We start from the raw sequence: 15751 nt of genomic DNA, 5'->3' as shown, positions 1-15751 counted from the left end.
TTTACAAGAAAATATCAAATTTTGCGGGTTGGCCCGCAAACCCGCGGATCCGCTTTGACCCGACCCACAAAAGCCCAACTTCCATGCGGGTTTGGATTACAAAACCCGCATTTTATTTGGACAAATTTTATGGAGCTCAAGCCCGCACTGCTGCGGTTTTACTTGGATCAGAGCGCAATTTGACACCTCTAATTATTTATTAGCACGCTTTTATTTGATCCAAGTCAAAACAAATATCACTTCATATATTATTATACATGTCCATCGTCGGAAAAACGACAATGATACTTTATCAATATTCTCGTCGTTCTTCATTCTCTAATTTGGTAAACTTTATCAAATTATCAATATTCTTGTCATTATTGTATAGTATTGCCTCTACTCTACCGTAACAAACATGCTAAAACCCAAAATCTAGACGTGATAGCTCAGTACATGAGACAGTATATTAACAAAATTTATTTGTTTGTTATATATATGCAATAATATAAACGTATATATACATATTCTTTATTTATTAGATTTAACTTAAAACTTTATTCAAACAAAAAAAATGATTTTTACAACTAGTGTTTCTAAGTTTGAGGTTTTGTAGAGATCAGAGGTAGAACAATTCCACATAAAAAAAAACAGAACTTCGTATTTTTTTTTTATCATCTTGTGTATATGTGTGTTTACGTACGTATACGTAATACGTGTATATATATAATCATACAGATAAATGAAGAAGAGGGTCTAAAGACGAAGGAGACGAAGAAGACTCAGTGAAACTACTCCAAAGATCGACATTATCCTGATCATTATTCCAATGAAGATCCCATCTCTGCATCATAGTATCACCGTCTTCTTCTTCTTCATCAAAACTCGAACGATCACAAGTATCATGATGACCATTGTTCAATTGCCAAGCCACAAGCCGGTCAAGACTAGCCCAGTTACTACAAACCGGCCTGCCGGTTATCTTTTCTTGAACCGGAAAGGAATTCGGAATCATGAAGCTTTGGTCTACCGGGGTAACTAATTTGGTTGTCGTCTCAAGATTTGGGAGTTGCATGAATAAGAGATCGTCTTGATTTTGAGTTTTGATCGTCGTTTGGCTTTCCGGCATGCAAATGTTAGAACCGGTACGGTCCATGTAGAGAAGAACACGGTCTAGTGAAGAAGATACGGTCCTTTTCTTTTCCTCCGTGTCATCATCAGGTGAAGATGATAGTGTGGTTTTAGGACAATCGTCGATCTTTTGATAGTTCTTCTTTCTGAACACTCGACATACCACCCAACCTTCTTCATTATAGCTCATCGGATCTTCAGTTACAACATCAGAAGATCCCTGATATTGAAACAAATAGAATCTTATATATACACAACAAGAGATTATGAAGACATACCATGAAACATTGGCCTAAATTAAACCCTACTTCTCAAAAGATACAAATTATAATCATAAGTTCATATTTTTTGTTAACCAACCTACAATGAATATTGATGATAGCTATACTTACATTAGTTGTATCGTCGAGGCGATATTCATGCATGATCCAATCGGATTTCTGACCGTGAGGAGCTCTTCCTTTGTAGAACACAAGTGTCTTCCTCAATCCAATCCTCCGGACACAACTGTAGATGATCTTGTCACGACCAGTAGCTTTCCAGAAACCTGCGACAGTTGCCCGGTTTGTCCTAGTCCCTGTTGGATACTTCTTGTCCTTGTGGCTGAAGAAGTACCAGTCGTTCTGCGGCGTCGAACCGATTCTACATTCCTCTGCATTTGCTTACCAAAATGGTTCAAAAATAGAGAGACTTTATAGCATGGAGAGAGAAAGAGAGAGAGAGAGAGAGAGAGAGAGAGAGAGAGAGTTCTTCATATTAGGGTTTATCGAACCTAGAATATCCCAAGGCTCAAGCTTGTTGAGATCTACTTCACGAATGACATCAAGATCGATCTTTTGAGAGTGAACTTTCTTGCGGAGATAGTAATGGAGAAGTTCTTCTTCAGTGGGATGGAATCTGAAACCTGGAGGCACTTTTGATTGTCCATTAATCGACAGATTTACCTTATTCTCCGCCATTGATCAGCGATATCTTTTTTGTTTTTTTTGTTTTGTTTTTTCTTTTCTGGTTTAGCAGAGTAGAGAAGTTGTATGATTACAAGTGGAAATGGTTACAACTTAGAATGAGAAAGCAGGCGATGAGATAATTTATAAAGGTGGTGGGGGACTCGACGACATATATAGCCCGAGAAAAGGAAAAATTATTCTTTAACAAAAAAAAGGGAAAAATTATTATTAATGAAATAAAGCTGTGGAAGATTATCATGCATTTAAAGTATCTTTATGGAATTAAATAATATATTTAACCTATGTTATATGTCTAAATCGAAGTTGATCATGTGTAGGTTCTGACGTAAGTCATATTTCTTTTGACGTCTCATGTCATGTGTATGTAGAAAAGGGAAAAATACTAACTAACGTAGGTAAACGGGTTTAGTGGGGATTAATCTTTTTGTTTTCTTGTAAATACTTATTACGGAATTTGAATTTCATGTGAAAGACAAAAAGAGTTTATGTTAATGGTAAATGTAAAGTGTATTTTTTTATACTGTCAAATAAATATAGGAAAGAAAACAGTTATCTATATCTAAATTATTCTTTACAAAAAAAAAAGGGAAAAATTATTATTAATGAAAGAAAATAGTTATCTATATTTTCGATGTATGATCTTTCCGTTTGATATATCACAAAGATTATTATGGTGGAAATGTTGATGATATTAATTCTATCGTTGATTTTTCGAATATCCAGAAATTAATCTTTGAAATAAATACTGAAAGTATGAGAGACTTATAAAAAAGAAAAACTCTCATCTTCATTACTCACATCATAAAGTGAATATAATCTTATAAGCCTAAAAGATCTGTTTATAATGGATCTCAAAACCCTAAAAATCTTTGAACAATATAAAATAATTATCTAAAGGGACTGGAAACTGAACTAATTAATGATGTTTGATTCTGCCAAAAAAATAGTAAATTATTTAAAAATTAAGTAAATATCTTGATGTATCAGTCTCTCTAATAACAAAAAAGTTCGTTCTCGAATCTTATTCTCTTGTAGATATTCTTTTTTCCATTGAGTTTTTTGATTATGACTACAAAGTATAAACTTTATGAATAGTTGAATTATTTTTAAATTTAGCTCATGAATAGTTTCATTAAGTATATATGAACCGAATACAATCATAGATGTAAATAACTTTCTTATATATTCCAATTATAGTGTACTTTAAAATAAATTTACAGAATTATTTAAATAAAATAATTAAATAATAATATTAGAAAATTATTCAAATACGTAGCTCAATCAAAACATCATAAAATTTTAGAAACTAGCTTTTGATTCTTAATATCTTGTGTTAGCTATTCATTTAGCCTTATAAAATAATGGGTCAAAACAAATTTGCGATGTTTAAATTCCAGTATAATGAAGTGATAAAAAATCTGCAAACAATCAAGGCCAATATATAGCATAAAAAAATAGCCAATCAAGGCCAAAGTCAAAGAAAGACAAGGGGAGGAGAGCAAGGGACATGCTTTTTTCACTAAGTGTGACACTCCACCTTCATTACATCATATTTATCTCTGGGCGTTCCCCAATGCATGTCTATTTCAAGCTATTTAATTTACTTAAAATCAGAAAATAGTTAAACACTTTAGACAATCATATTTTGATCACTTTAACTCTTCTCGACCAATATTAAACCAGAAGATTCTCCTCCCATCGATGTTCTAAACAAGGATTTATAATGTCAGAAATGAAGGGATAATTGCGTATACCATTATGGTTTACATGTAGCTCGGTTAATATCTACTCACATTTTGTTTCCTCGTATTTGAGCACAAATGCTATACCTTTAGATAATGAAATAGCTAATAAAAAGTTTACACAAATATAGAGTAGGAAAGTGGGAGTGACAGGTTGGAATATCTACTCACAACTAAAAAGGCGATGGTTGGATTATGTACCCACATATTAAATTAGCAACATTTATTTCCGCAACATATATGTATATGTTCAGTTCAACATTTTAATCAAAACTTTTGTATATGGCACTTTAATGGGAACTAGCATACGGAGAATATATATATATATATATATATATATATATATATATATTATGTTCAGTATGCTTGTGCTATGGCATTTTAATCGTTTTCTTATCATATAATTCTCTACATATTAAAGTTGTTACCCTAAAGGTTCAAAAAAAAAGTTGTTACCCTACAAAGCACTGTTCTCATCATCTGTCTGTTGATGGGCTCTTTGTGTTTCAACATTAATAATGATGTTTTATATTTATAAATTCTATGTTTAATCATGCTTTTGGGTAGAAAATTGATGGATTAACTAATATCACATAATGATTAGCCACATTTGACCTCTCGATCTTTCACTTTTTTTCATTTCTTTATTCTAATTCTAATTGAGTTGAATGCGAGGTTTCACCTCGTAATTTGTTCCCATACTAATAATATTGATTAGTCATTTGGTCATTCTCTTTTGTTAAATCACTTCACATGTTCACATATGTTGTTAATTGAAAATTAGTTGCATAGAACAAAAATATCAGAAAACAATTCATATAATCATTAAATCACAAGGAAAAATAAATTAAATATCTATTTTGTTTATCTTATATGGACCATCAAACTTTTGTTTTAACATAAAAAGTTAAATATTCAAAATAATGCTAACATTATACAATAGTATTGACAGCGAAAATAAGCATGTTTAAATTGTTGGTTCTGGTTTTCGGCAGTTTGATTCATGTGGTCCTTCTGCTATGAGTTGGGTGAGAAGATGTGTGCTCATTTGTTATAAATTTAGATAAAAAAACAAGAACGTTAGACGAAATTAAAAGGGAGTCAGAACTGAGTCGAATACTCTTTGTCTTAACCAATAGTTTTTCGTAGACTTAGTGAATTTATTTTACAAACCATTAGATCCCTGTATATAAGAATAAATTTTGTTCTTCTATAAAAATATACCATTCATTTTTCTAGTATAAATATACCATTCTTTTTCCTATGAAAAATGTACAATATATAAACCCCTTAAAACCTAATCCTAACGGAAATCGCTTAGATTTTTCAGTTACTTAGACAAGATCATCAAAAGAAAAAGTTCAAACCAAGTTCCAATATTCCTACTTTGATTTTAATCATTGAGAGAATAATCGGCTCTTCTACATTCCATTGGGAATTAGTTTGAATTTCGACTGAAATTCCTCAAGTTTATATAAAACCAATGTACATGATTCTTATATATTGTTTTCTTTCAAATAGCAATCGCACCAAATCCAAATAATACATTTGAATGCGAGGAAGGTTATAGTTGCATTTGGTGTGAGTGGTGAGGCAAAAAGAGAGTACTATATAGTTGTCAAATGATTAACTAATTAGTGCTTAATTAATTAGCCATAGTCAATAGTTAATAAGTGAAACTGCAAATGGTTGGTTTGGTGAATCAGAGGAAAGTTTGCATGTCAAGCAATTCCGACAAGAGTCTGTTGTCATGTAAACCCATGCTCAGACTGACGTAATTACCGATTTTCTGATCTATTCAAATTAAATTACGTAGTTATTCCAAATAGTTTAATACAACATATTTCATGCACACTACAACCCAAGGATAAAAAATTGCATTTTAATTTGTGATACAAATCAGTTATACGTCAAAATAATTAGGACTACATAGAATATTGTGAGTTTTAGATTTGAATAGAAAGAGACATCCACGATTCAACATGTAGTTGAAATTTATGTCTTATTAGTAATCAAATTATTTGACTTTTAAGTTAGACTATATGTGTGGACTGGATATCAGTGTTTTGTGGTTAGTTATATATAACTCAAATTCTTTTGAACACTATGAGACATAATCGACTAAAAAAACAATAATTATATATGAAATCAATAGATAATTTGAGTTGATGTAAAATCAAATAATCATTAGAAAAAAATAATGGTTAGTTAAATAATGATATATATATATATATAAATAATTATGGGGTGAGATAATAATAGATAATGCAGACATGCAGTAAACTTTGTGAATTATATATGTATGTGTCGAATCATTTCTTGAGAAATTTGCTGATTTGGAGAAGACATCGAAGAGATTTTCCATCGCGAAGCAGCTGAAACGCATCGTTTATCTTCTCAAACGGAAGCTCATTAGTAATAAAAGGTTCCAATTTCACAACCTGCATATGAAATATTCTAATTATTATAATTTCACCGAAACTCGATCATAGTTACTAAGAGATAAAAAAATCATACCCCTTTCATGCATTGTTTGGCGAAATCTGGAAGCTGAGATTTAGGCTTGAAGCCGCCGAAAATAGAACCAGTGATTGTACGGCCATCGAAAAGCTCCATTGGATGAAGAGGCAATGTTCTTGGCGTCTGATATATCCCAACAAGCACCGTCGATCCCCAACCCTAATCATTGGATTTATTTTCATTAAACACATTAATTAACTCGTTGATCTCTCATTTCATACTGGTATAGATAGAGACTTACGACGTGAGTGGATAAAAAGGCTTCGCGAAGAACATCAACGTTTCCTGTGCATTCGAAGCTATAGTCCACGCCTCCTCCAGTTAATTCTTGTATCCTCTGTTGTTTTTTATTTTTATTTTGTATATGAGTTATCACAATGGTTAATATCTATGATTATTAATCATTATATTTGTTGTGTTATGAAATGGAGTACCTCATGAACTGGCTTTGTTAGGTCTTTAGGGTTTACGAAGTCTGTTACTCCCATCAGTTTACCTGCAATAGTGGATTGGAGTAATATGTCAATGCTTAACTCATAAATTCAATAGATTTTGGAATATGTTTATTATGTCATGCTTGAGATAGCGTATAAATGAAATTTTTTATTGTTATTTGAATCATTAGTGTCCAAACCAACAAAAAACCAAATCAAAACTGATTAAAAAAAAAAAGAATTAGAAGAGAATGTACCTTTCTCAAATTTGGAAGCATTAGCATCAACGCCAATAATCCTAGAAGCTCCTCTTGCTCTTGCACCTTCAGCAACCTTCATTTCTCATTCATTAAGAAAATATATCATTTTGACTTCGTGTGTATAATTTATTTCTTAATTCATAATAAGGATAAACGAATGAATTAATTAGATTTAATCTTACAGCGAGTCCAACCGAACCCAATCCAAAGACAGCAGTGGTTTTTCCTTCTTTCACTTTGGCAGTGTTCCAAGCTGCTCCTACACCTATTTCCATCAAAAACGACGTCGTAACGTTAACAAGGATATACATACACCTCATGTGATTTTTGAGAAAATTATAACTTATTTTATATGCTTTAAAAGTTCAGAATATTTGGTATATAATATTTTGTGGTGTCTAATGCCAACCGTTAATAATATACCATATAAAAGGAGTAAACCACTCTTCCCAAAACGCAAATTGTATGTTTACCATTTGCAAATATATACTTGAGGTGGTCAACGGACCACGAGAACAAATAACATTATATTTTCTAAAACCAAAATTTACTATGAATGAGACAAAGAAAATTAATTGCATTTGGAAAAATGAAATAAATGGTGTTTTGGAAACCAAGGTCCCATCTCCTCTTTTGTTCCCCTAACTACTCCCAAGCCTCACCAGATTAGCTCCAAAAAAAAAGAATAACAATACCATTTCAATGGACCCCAATCCATGAAATCAATTGCCTATATATGAGTAAATTAGTGTAACTAACCAGTGGAGACACCGCAGCTCAAGAGGCTCATTTGCTTGAGAGGAGCATTAGGATCGATCTTGACGATGCAAGCCGAGTCCAAGACCGTGTATTCAGTGAACGTGGAGGTGTTAAGGAAGTGATAAATGGGTTGGCTCTGGCATGAACCACCGTCCTTGGTTGTAGTTGTTGAGAATCTCGTCCCTCCATCACTAACCATCAACCTCTTCATTGGATCCACTTTATATCTCTCACAGAGATTACTCTCTTCTTTGGTACACACTCTACATTCACCACATTCTCCATTGAAAGCCGGAATCACATAGTCTCCTTCTTTCACATCCTTAACTCCTTCTCCTACACTTTCGACCACCCTATTATATCCACATAGAAAACATGTTTGATTAGCGTCACAGGTAGATTTTAAAGGATGCATATTGCAATACATGAATTAGCACATACCCGACGGCTTCGTGGCCTAGAATCCTTGGAAATGCTCGTTCAGCTTCATTCTTTTTATACAGAAGTAAATATTATGATTAGATTACAATTCTAATCAAGAAGCATGATATAGAATGATTTGAAATATAGGTGCATGCATTACCACGCCGGTCCAAGCTCCGAGATCGGTGTGGCAAATGGAGGAGTAAAGGATTTTAACTCGGACTTCCATTTTCTGAGGAGGATCTACGCATATTTCTTGTATTACAAGTGGCTCTTTTGGACCCCATGCTACAGCAGCTACATGCATCACATACATATATACATCGTCATTATACCAGTCTCCTCATAATCATCATCACAATGATGAGAAACAATAATCACATTAATGGGTAATTTACTTACCTTTGCAAGTGATGACCTTCCCTTTAGTCTCTGCCATGTTCTTGATGTTTGTTTTATTAATTAGATTTGTCTTCTTGGGATGTAGCTCGATATATATACAGAATTGGGATCTAAATCTGTCTAAATATAGGGTGGATGTTGAGTCACATGTATAAATATCCAAATCGAGTCAATAATCCCGAGAGATGTGGATTTGATAAGATTGATATTGTCAATAATCTCTATACATCCTTTTTCAAAAAAAAAAAAAAAAAAAATCTCTATACAGAAACCATTATAATGTTAAACTCAATCCAGACAACCTTACGGTTACTTAATTAAGGACCGATCATGACTTAATTTTGTTTGTGTTCCAACTAACTTCTATAATTCATGCGAAAAGATAAAAACTATTTATCATCACATATATAAAAGTTGTGAACTCGTGTTTCTTCATTGGCAATATCACTGTTACGTCCAATATCAAAAACAGATTTGGTAGGTTTAGTCACCGTCACGTCAAATTTATGTACATTGTTCTAATAAATGTTTTTGTGTTCAAACGTAGTTGATACTGTTTTTTTTTTGTGAAACAAACGAAATGAAAATAATCGCACATTCGGCAATGTATGGTCGAGATAACAAGTGGTAGGTTTGCATGGGACGGCTTTGCTTGATAATAAATGGCTTTTAATCACACAGTCTTGTAATAGAAGTGACTATAAAAATTGTTGTTAATGATGTGTAATGTGTCCCAATAGCTTATTAGCTTAATTAAAGTTTCATCTGAAAATAACCAAAAGCTCATTTGATAAATTTATTAATTTATTAATTCCCATCTGAAACCAATAAATAGATAAATGAAAAGTGTGGAATTAAATTCAAAAAGAAAGGAAAAAGTCTTGGTGTGGAACAACACATTTTGCGTGCTACTCCTAACAAACTGTAAGGGTAACGAAATTAATATGAGCTTCGGTTATAAGAGTAAGCCAGGACTTGTGGATTTCTGAAGATTGTGTTTTCTATCCTACGAGAATTACGGGTATTTTTCGTCTTTGTTTTTTTTTTTCTCGGCAATTATTGCATTAAATATCGGAAACTACCCATCAAATAATACAAAGATCTAAATGTGGATATAGTCCGGCACAAATGTAATAGCACCTACTAGAAGGTGAAACTTGAATGAGTAATGAAGAACATATAAAGGAATAAACCCGTTAGGGTTGTAAACACCTCTGAGAACAAAGAGATAAAAAGATTCCGATAGACGGAAACCGTCCAAACGAAATCTTTAAAGAAAATGTAGGTGAGAATTGTTGTCCGTGAAATCGAAACAAAGAGACCGAGATTGGGAGGTCGAAAACCATATGAAGGAAACCTTGGTACATAGCCGGTGGTGTTACTCTTCAACCGGACGACGTTCAACAAAAAAAATGAGATGCAACAAGGCTTTAAAAAGTACTTAAAGAAAAAAAGACAGAGGACACAATTATTGTTAAAAAAAATTGATATAAAAGTATGTGAAAATTCTAATAACTGTTTTTAATAAGAGTTGAAAAAGAAACCTGATTGTTTTGTGATTCATTGGATTATTAGTCCAACTACTTAATTTTTTCTTTTATCCAACCACACATTTATTTTTAAAATCAACTTCTTGATTAGTTGCCCAATTAGTAAGAAAATAATTTTCAAAAAGTCCAAAAATTCAATCCTAGAAGAAGGGGCTAAACAGTTGACATGAAATTTTTAAAAGCGATAATCTAAAGAAAGCAAAAAATCTGAAAAACTATATCAAAGCAAACCAGTTTCATCTAATAGATGGGAGAAACCAAACTTTGCTCCGGAAATTAGATAACTGTCGCCAATATTTTCCATAATCCATAGTAACACACAAACGCTTTTATCTTCTAGTGGAGAGGCGATAAACTCTGTCTTTTAGCTCCCTAAAACAAGTGATGCAGCGCATCTTATTATATCTATCTTTAAGTTTCTATTTCCTTATTATCTTAGTTATGGGTTTTTACTTATGTTTGAGTTTTCATATTACTTGGGCTTTAAATTTATTTCTTTTTCGTATTTGTTTAGGGTTTTCGTTTAGCAGCTATTATAAATAGCTTCCTCCTTGTAACGAAGGAGCAACTTTTGATATTATTGAATTATTCAGAGTTTTCCAAGCTTATACCTCTCTTGTTTCTCGGCTATTCCTTCGAATTAACGAGCTACAAGCTTTCTCTTTTGTTCGGCTATTCTGTGAATCAACGAGCAAACGAGTCGTTACGCTTACGCTACGCCAGTTTTGGTATCAGAGCCAGCACCGTTCCTGTTGTGTTCTTTTCGATCCGAGATGGCTCCTAAGCGCAACCCCCAGCATCAACAAGACGTACGCAACGAAGAAACAGTTAACGAGTGGGCTGAGCTTCGTCGAACGCTCTTGGCTATGCAGGAAAATATTCAGGCCACGATCACTACCTCCATTCAAGAACTCGCCGAGACAGTCTTGAACCATCGCGAACAGCATCGCTAACAACAGTCATCGCAGGGTTCAGACGAGGAATCCATCGACTCGCGTGTTTATCCGTTTGCACGTGATCAGCAAAGGCGACAGCGTGTTGGGGATCGCGGGTTTGACAGAGGCGATCGGAACTGGGAATCGAGCTTTAAAGTGGAGATTCCAGAATTTCATGGTGGCGCACGCGGAGACGAGCTACTTGACTGGCTTGTCGCTGTGGATGAGGCGATGGAATTCAAACATGTGCCTGAAGATCGTAAGGTTGCTCTTGTGGCAACGAAGTTTCGTGGCAGAGCTGCATCCTGGTGGATGCAATTAAAGTCGACAAGATCTCGCACCGGTAGAGACAAAATCAGTACATGGGACAAATTGCAGAAGCATCTCAAACAAGCGTTTTTGCCGCAGAACTATGATCGGACAATGTATACGCGACTGCAGAATCTGCGCCAACGTTCACGAACTGTTGATGAGTATGCCGACGAATTTTTCCTCTTGGTGACGCGTAATGAGATCTTTGACTCTGAGATACAGCTGGTATCGCGTTTTATTGGAGGCTTAAGACATCAGATCCAGACTGCAATGATACAGTTCGATCCTACATCGTTGGCAGAAGCGCACCGTTAAGCAGTGCCTTTTGAGCAACAATTTAAATCGGGCTCCAACTGGTCTTCAGCTAACCGCAATCGTGTCGTTGGGACAACTAGTGGAGAAGCGACGCAAGGCAGTCACGCAGGCAAGGACGTTGTTGAAGGTCAGACCCGTGGCACTAACCAAGACAATGTCGGTGACGCCCAGGCACTGCGTCGCTCGTCGCGACCTAACATGCTTCGTTGTTACACGTGCGGTGAGCAGGGTCATCTTCAGATGGCATGTCCGAAGAAATCTCGTCGTGGGTTGCTCATTGATGAGGTCAAATGGGACGGCGATGATGACGAGGGCCAGGAACTCGAGAATGACGAGTTGCCGGTCGAACGAACGTCGGGCGACCATGGTCAGTCGTTGGTGGTTCGTGTCTGCTTATCGCCGGTCGCGAGTGAGGAACCGTGGCTTAGATCGAATATCTTTCAGTCTACCTGTACAATCAAGGGTAAAGTGTGCCGATTTGTTATCGATTCTGGCAGCTGTAGGAATGTGGTGTCGGAAGAAGCTTGTCGTAAACTGAGTCTGCGACGAGAGGAACATCCTGCTCCGTATAAACTGACTTGGCTGAAAGAAGATACCGAGGTTCACATCACTCATCGTACATTGGTCTCGTTCTCCATCGGTACCCACTACAAAGACAAGCTCTTTTGTGATATCGTACCTATGGATGTCAGTCATTTGTTGTTGGGTCGTCCGTGGCAGTATGATCGTGACGTAATGCACCACGGGAAGAGCAACACTTACTCGTTCGTGTTTGAGAATAGGTGTATTATCCTCACTCCGAATCCTCCATTCTCACCGTCTCCATCACGAGCATTGTCAGAGCCGTCTCCTCCACACACCGTTGAGTGTACACCTCCTACGCCGGTTCTCTTGTGTTCACTAACGTCATTTCAATCTGAGTTTCAGGACACAGGATTTGCGGTTGTTCTTTTGATCTCTTCTGTGACATCAGATGCACCTCGCGTGTTACCTTCACAGATCGCGAGCTTATTAGAGGAGTTCAGGGATGTATCGCCGAGTGAGTTGCCCCAGGGCCTTCCTCCTCTTTGTGATATACAGAATCAGATTGATCTTGTTCCAGGCGCATCCTTACCTAATCGTCCTCACTACCGCATGAGTCCCCAAGAGCATGAGGAGTTGCGACGTCAGGTAGAAGCATTGATCGGCAAAGGACATGTCCGGGAGAGTTTAAGTCCTTGTGGGGTTCCAGCGTTGTTGATACCCAAGAAAGATGGCTCTTGGCGTATGTGTGTGGACAGCAGAGCGATCAACAAGATAACTGTACGATATCGCTTCCCTATTCCTCGTCTGGATGATTTGTTGGATCAGATTGGTAGTGCAAAGGTTTTCTCTAAGTTGGATTTGAAGAGTGGATATCACCAAATTCGAATTCGCCTAGGAGATGAGTGGAAGACAGCTTTTAAGACGCGTGAGGGCTTGTTTGAGTGGCTTGTGATGCCTTTCGGTTTGTCCAATGCACCCAGTACCTTTATGCGCGTGATGAACCAGGCGTTGCGCGCTTATACCGGCAAGTTTGTGGTGGTGTATTTTGACGATATTCTGGTGTTTAGTGCATCGCTGGAGGATCATCTTTCTCATTTGTGTGAGGTTCTTTTGGTGTTGCGTAAGGAAACCTTCTTTATCGCGGCACAAAAGTGTGAATTAGCGTATTGTTTTTGGGCTATGTGGTTTCGGATGAGGGTCTGTCTATGGACGAAGGGAAGGTGGCTGCGGTTTGCTCTTGGCCCAAACCTAAGTCCATTTCGGAGGTGCGTTCGTTTCATGGCCTAGTGTCATTTTATCGACGGTTTGTCTCTCATTTCAGCACCATTATGGCTCCTTTGACTGATTGTATGAAGGCTGATACCTTTTGTTGGACACCAGAGGCTAGTGCTGCGTTTTCTCTTGTCAAGGAGAAGCTCACCACAGCTCCAGTGCTGGTTCTACCGGATTTCAATGAGACCTTCGAGCTACATTGCGATGCTTCTAAATTAGGGATTGGCGCAGTCTTGAGTCAGAATTCTCGCCCTGTCGCTTTCTTTAGCGAGAAGTTGTTGGGGGCTCGTTTTCGTTACAGTACCTATGACGTGGAGTTCTACGCTGTGGTGCAGGCTACTAAGCACTGGCGACACTATTTGGTGCATCGTGATTTCATACTCTTTACTGATCATGATGCATTAAAGCATTTGGACACTCAGGTCAAAGTATCTTCTCGGCATGCCTCGTGGATTGCTTTCTTGCAGCAGTTTACGTTCTCCATTCGCCATAAAGCAGGAAAATTGAACCGTGTAGCAGATGCGCTCAGCCGACGGCGTTCTTTGTTGACGACGATTCATACTACAGTGCCAGGCTTTGCAACGTTTTCGGAGCTCTATCCATCTGATCCCTTCTTTGGTAAAATTTTTGAGGCGATCAAGACTGGTCAACTCGCAGATTTTACCTATACCGATGGCTTTTTGTTCAAGGGAGTCCAATTGTGTATCCCTGATTGTAGCCTTTGCCTGCGAGTGATCGAGGAGCTCCACAATGAAGGTCATGTCAGCAGGGATCGCACGTTGCAGCTTGTATCGGCATCTTATTACTGGCCGTCCCTTCGTCGCGATGTCGAGCGATTTGTGGAACGTTGTCGAGCGTGTCAATTGGCCAAAGGTCAAGCTTCGAATGCGGGTCTGTATCTGCCGTTGCCGATAACGACGCAGCCGTGGACTGACTTGAGTATGGACTTTGTTCTCGGGCTTCCTCGTTCCCAACGTGGTAACGATTCGATCTTTGTTGTTGTTGATCGTTTTTCCAAGATGGCTCATTTCGTGCCGTGTAAGCGAACAACGGATACTGTGAGGGTTGCTTCTCTCTTCTTTCAGGAGATCTACAGGTTACATGGTTTGCCAATGTCTATTGTTTCTGATCGCGACACATGTTTTCTAAGTCATTTTTGGCGTTCGTTGTGGAAGCTTTTGCATACGCGGCTGGACATGAGCACTGCTTATCATCCCCAAACGGATGGCCAAACGGAGGTGACTAACCGTGCTCTCGGTAATATGCTTCGATGTCTTGTTGGTGAGAACATTCGTGCGTGGGAATCTCGTCTTTGCCAAGCAGAGTTCGCACACAACCGGGCAACTAATCGGAGTTCTGGTTTTTCCCCCTTCGAGGTTGTTTACAGTCTTCTACCTCGAGGACCGTTGGATCTTACTACCGTTCCGGACAGGCGTCGCTTTCATGGTCGTGCAGTAGATTTTGTGGACGCATTGCAGGATACGCATCGACAGACTCATGATAAGCTTACCTTGTCTGCGCAGAAGTACAAACGTCGTGCTCATGGGAAGCGTCGCGAGGTGATCTTTGAACCGGGTGATTTAGTGTGGGTTGTTCTCACAAAAGATCGTATGCCATCACAGGAGTACAATAAGCTTCGTTCGAGGAAGATTGGTCCCGTCGAAGTACTGCAGCGCATCAATAATAATGCGTACAAGTTAAAGCTTCCTCCTCACTTGAAGACCGCTGATGTTTTTAACGTCAAGTACATTTCTAAGTACCAGGGCGTCAACGACATTCCAGATTCAGAGGCGAATCTTCTTCTACCCGGAGGGACCTGATGCAGCGCATCTTATCATATCTATCTTTAAGTTTCTATTTCCTTATTATTTTAGCTATGGGTTTTTACTTATGTTTGGGTTTTCATATTACTTGGACTTTAGGTTTATTTCCTTTTTGTATTTGTTTAGGGTTTTCGTTTAGCAGCTATTATAAATAGCTTCCTCTTTCTAACGAAGGAGCAACTTTTGATATTATTGAATTATTCAGAGCTTTCCAAGCTTATACCTCTCTTGTTTCTCGGCTATTCCTTCGAATCAACGAGCTACAAACTTTCTCTTTTGTTCGGCTATTCTGTGAATCAACGAGCAAACGAGTCGTTACGCTTACGCTACGCCAAAAATCTATAGTAACACAGCACATTAACGTAAGCAAAACCAACCAAGACTAGAAGTGGAGTCTAAGA

At 37.3% G+C, this 15751-nt stretch overlaps 2 protein-coding genes across 2 annotated transcripts; both read right to left on the bottom strand.

Annotated features, from left to right (window-relative positions):
* Positions 1-641: 641 nt before the first annotated feature.
* On the bottom strand, positions 642-2105 carry LOC18991765 (NAC domain-containing protein 12). The gene is made up of 3 exons (XM_006415088.2): positions 1883-2105; positions 1503-1762; positions 642-1330 (listed from the first exon to the last, which is right to left on the bottom strand). The coding sequence occupies exons 1-3, from the start codon at positions 2067-2069 to the stop codon at positions 710-712; spliced, it is 1068 nt and encodes a 355-aa protein (XP_006415151.1). The 5' UTR covers positions 2070-2105; the 3' UTR covers positions 642-709.
* Positions 2106-6081: 3976 nt separating this feature from the next.
* Positions 6082-8731, bottom strand: LOC18991764 (alcohol dehydrogenase-like 3). Its single transcript, XM_024153034.1, has 9 exons — positions 8377-8731; positions 8235-8284; positions 7794-8146; positions 7217-7299; positions 7032-7107; positions 6775-6836; positions 6582-6677; positions 6338-6499; positions 6082-6261 (listed from the first exon to the last, which is right to left on the bottom strand). Exons 1-9 carry the CDS (start codon positions 8530-8532, stop codon positions 6133-6135), a joined length of 1167 nt encoding a protein of 388 aa, XP_024008802.1. The 5' UTR covers positions 8533-8731; the 3' UTR covers positions 6082-6132.
* Positions 8732-15751: the final 7020 nt, after the last annotated feature.

The sequence above is a fragment of the Eutrema salsugineum genome, unplaced genomic scaffold, assembly GCF_000478725.1.
Source record: "Eutrema salsugineum unplaced genomic scaffold, Eutsalg1_0 scaffold_5, whole genome shotgun sequence".
Classification (NCBI taxonomy): Eukaryota; Viridiplantae; Streptophyta; class Magnoliopsida; order Brassicales; family Brassicaceae; genus Eutrema; species Eutrema salsugineum.
The sequence above is the reverse complement of the archived record's forward strand: the minus strand, read 5'-3'. Positions and strand labels throughout refer to the sequence as shown.

Excerpts from the sequence above, each read along its gene's own strand:
- LOC18991764 (XM_024153034.1), bottom strand. The coding sequence starts at position 8,532 with ATGTATGTGATGCATGTAGCTGCTGTAGCATGGGGTCCAAAAGAGCCA. Across the intron at positions 7,300-7,793 it reads GAGCTGCGGTGTCTCCACTG|GTGTAGGAGCAGCTTGGAAC; the intron begins GTTAGTTACACT and ends TGATGGAAATAG. Across the intron at positions 6,837-7,031 it reads TGCTTCCAAATTTGAGAAAG|GTAAACTGATGGGAGTAACA; the intron begins GTACATTCTCTT and ends CCACTATTGCAG.
- LOC18991765 (XM_006415088.2), bottom strand. The coding sequence starts at position 2,069 with ATGGCGGAGAATAAGGTAAATCTGTCGATTAATGGACAATCAAAAGTG. Across the intron at positions 1,763-1,882 it reads TGAGCCTTGGGATATTCTAG|AGGAATGTAGAATCGGTTCG; the intron begins GTTCGATAAACC and ends AAGCAAATGCAG. Across the intron at positions 1,331-1,502 it reads GCCTCGACGATACAACTAAT|GGATCTTCTGATGTTGTAAC; the intron begins GTAAGTATAGCT and ends TTTCAATATCAG.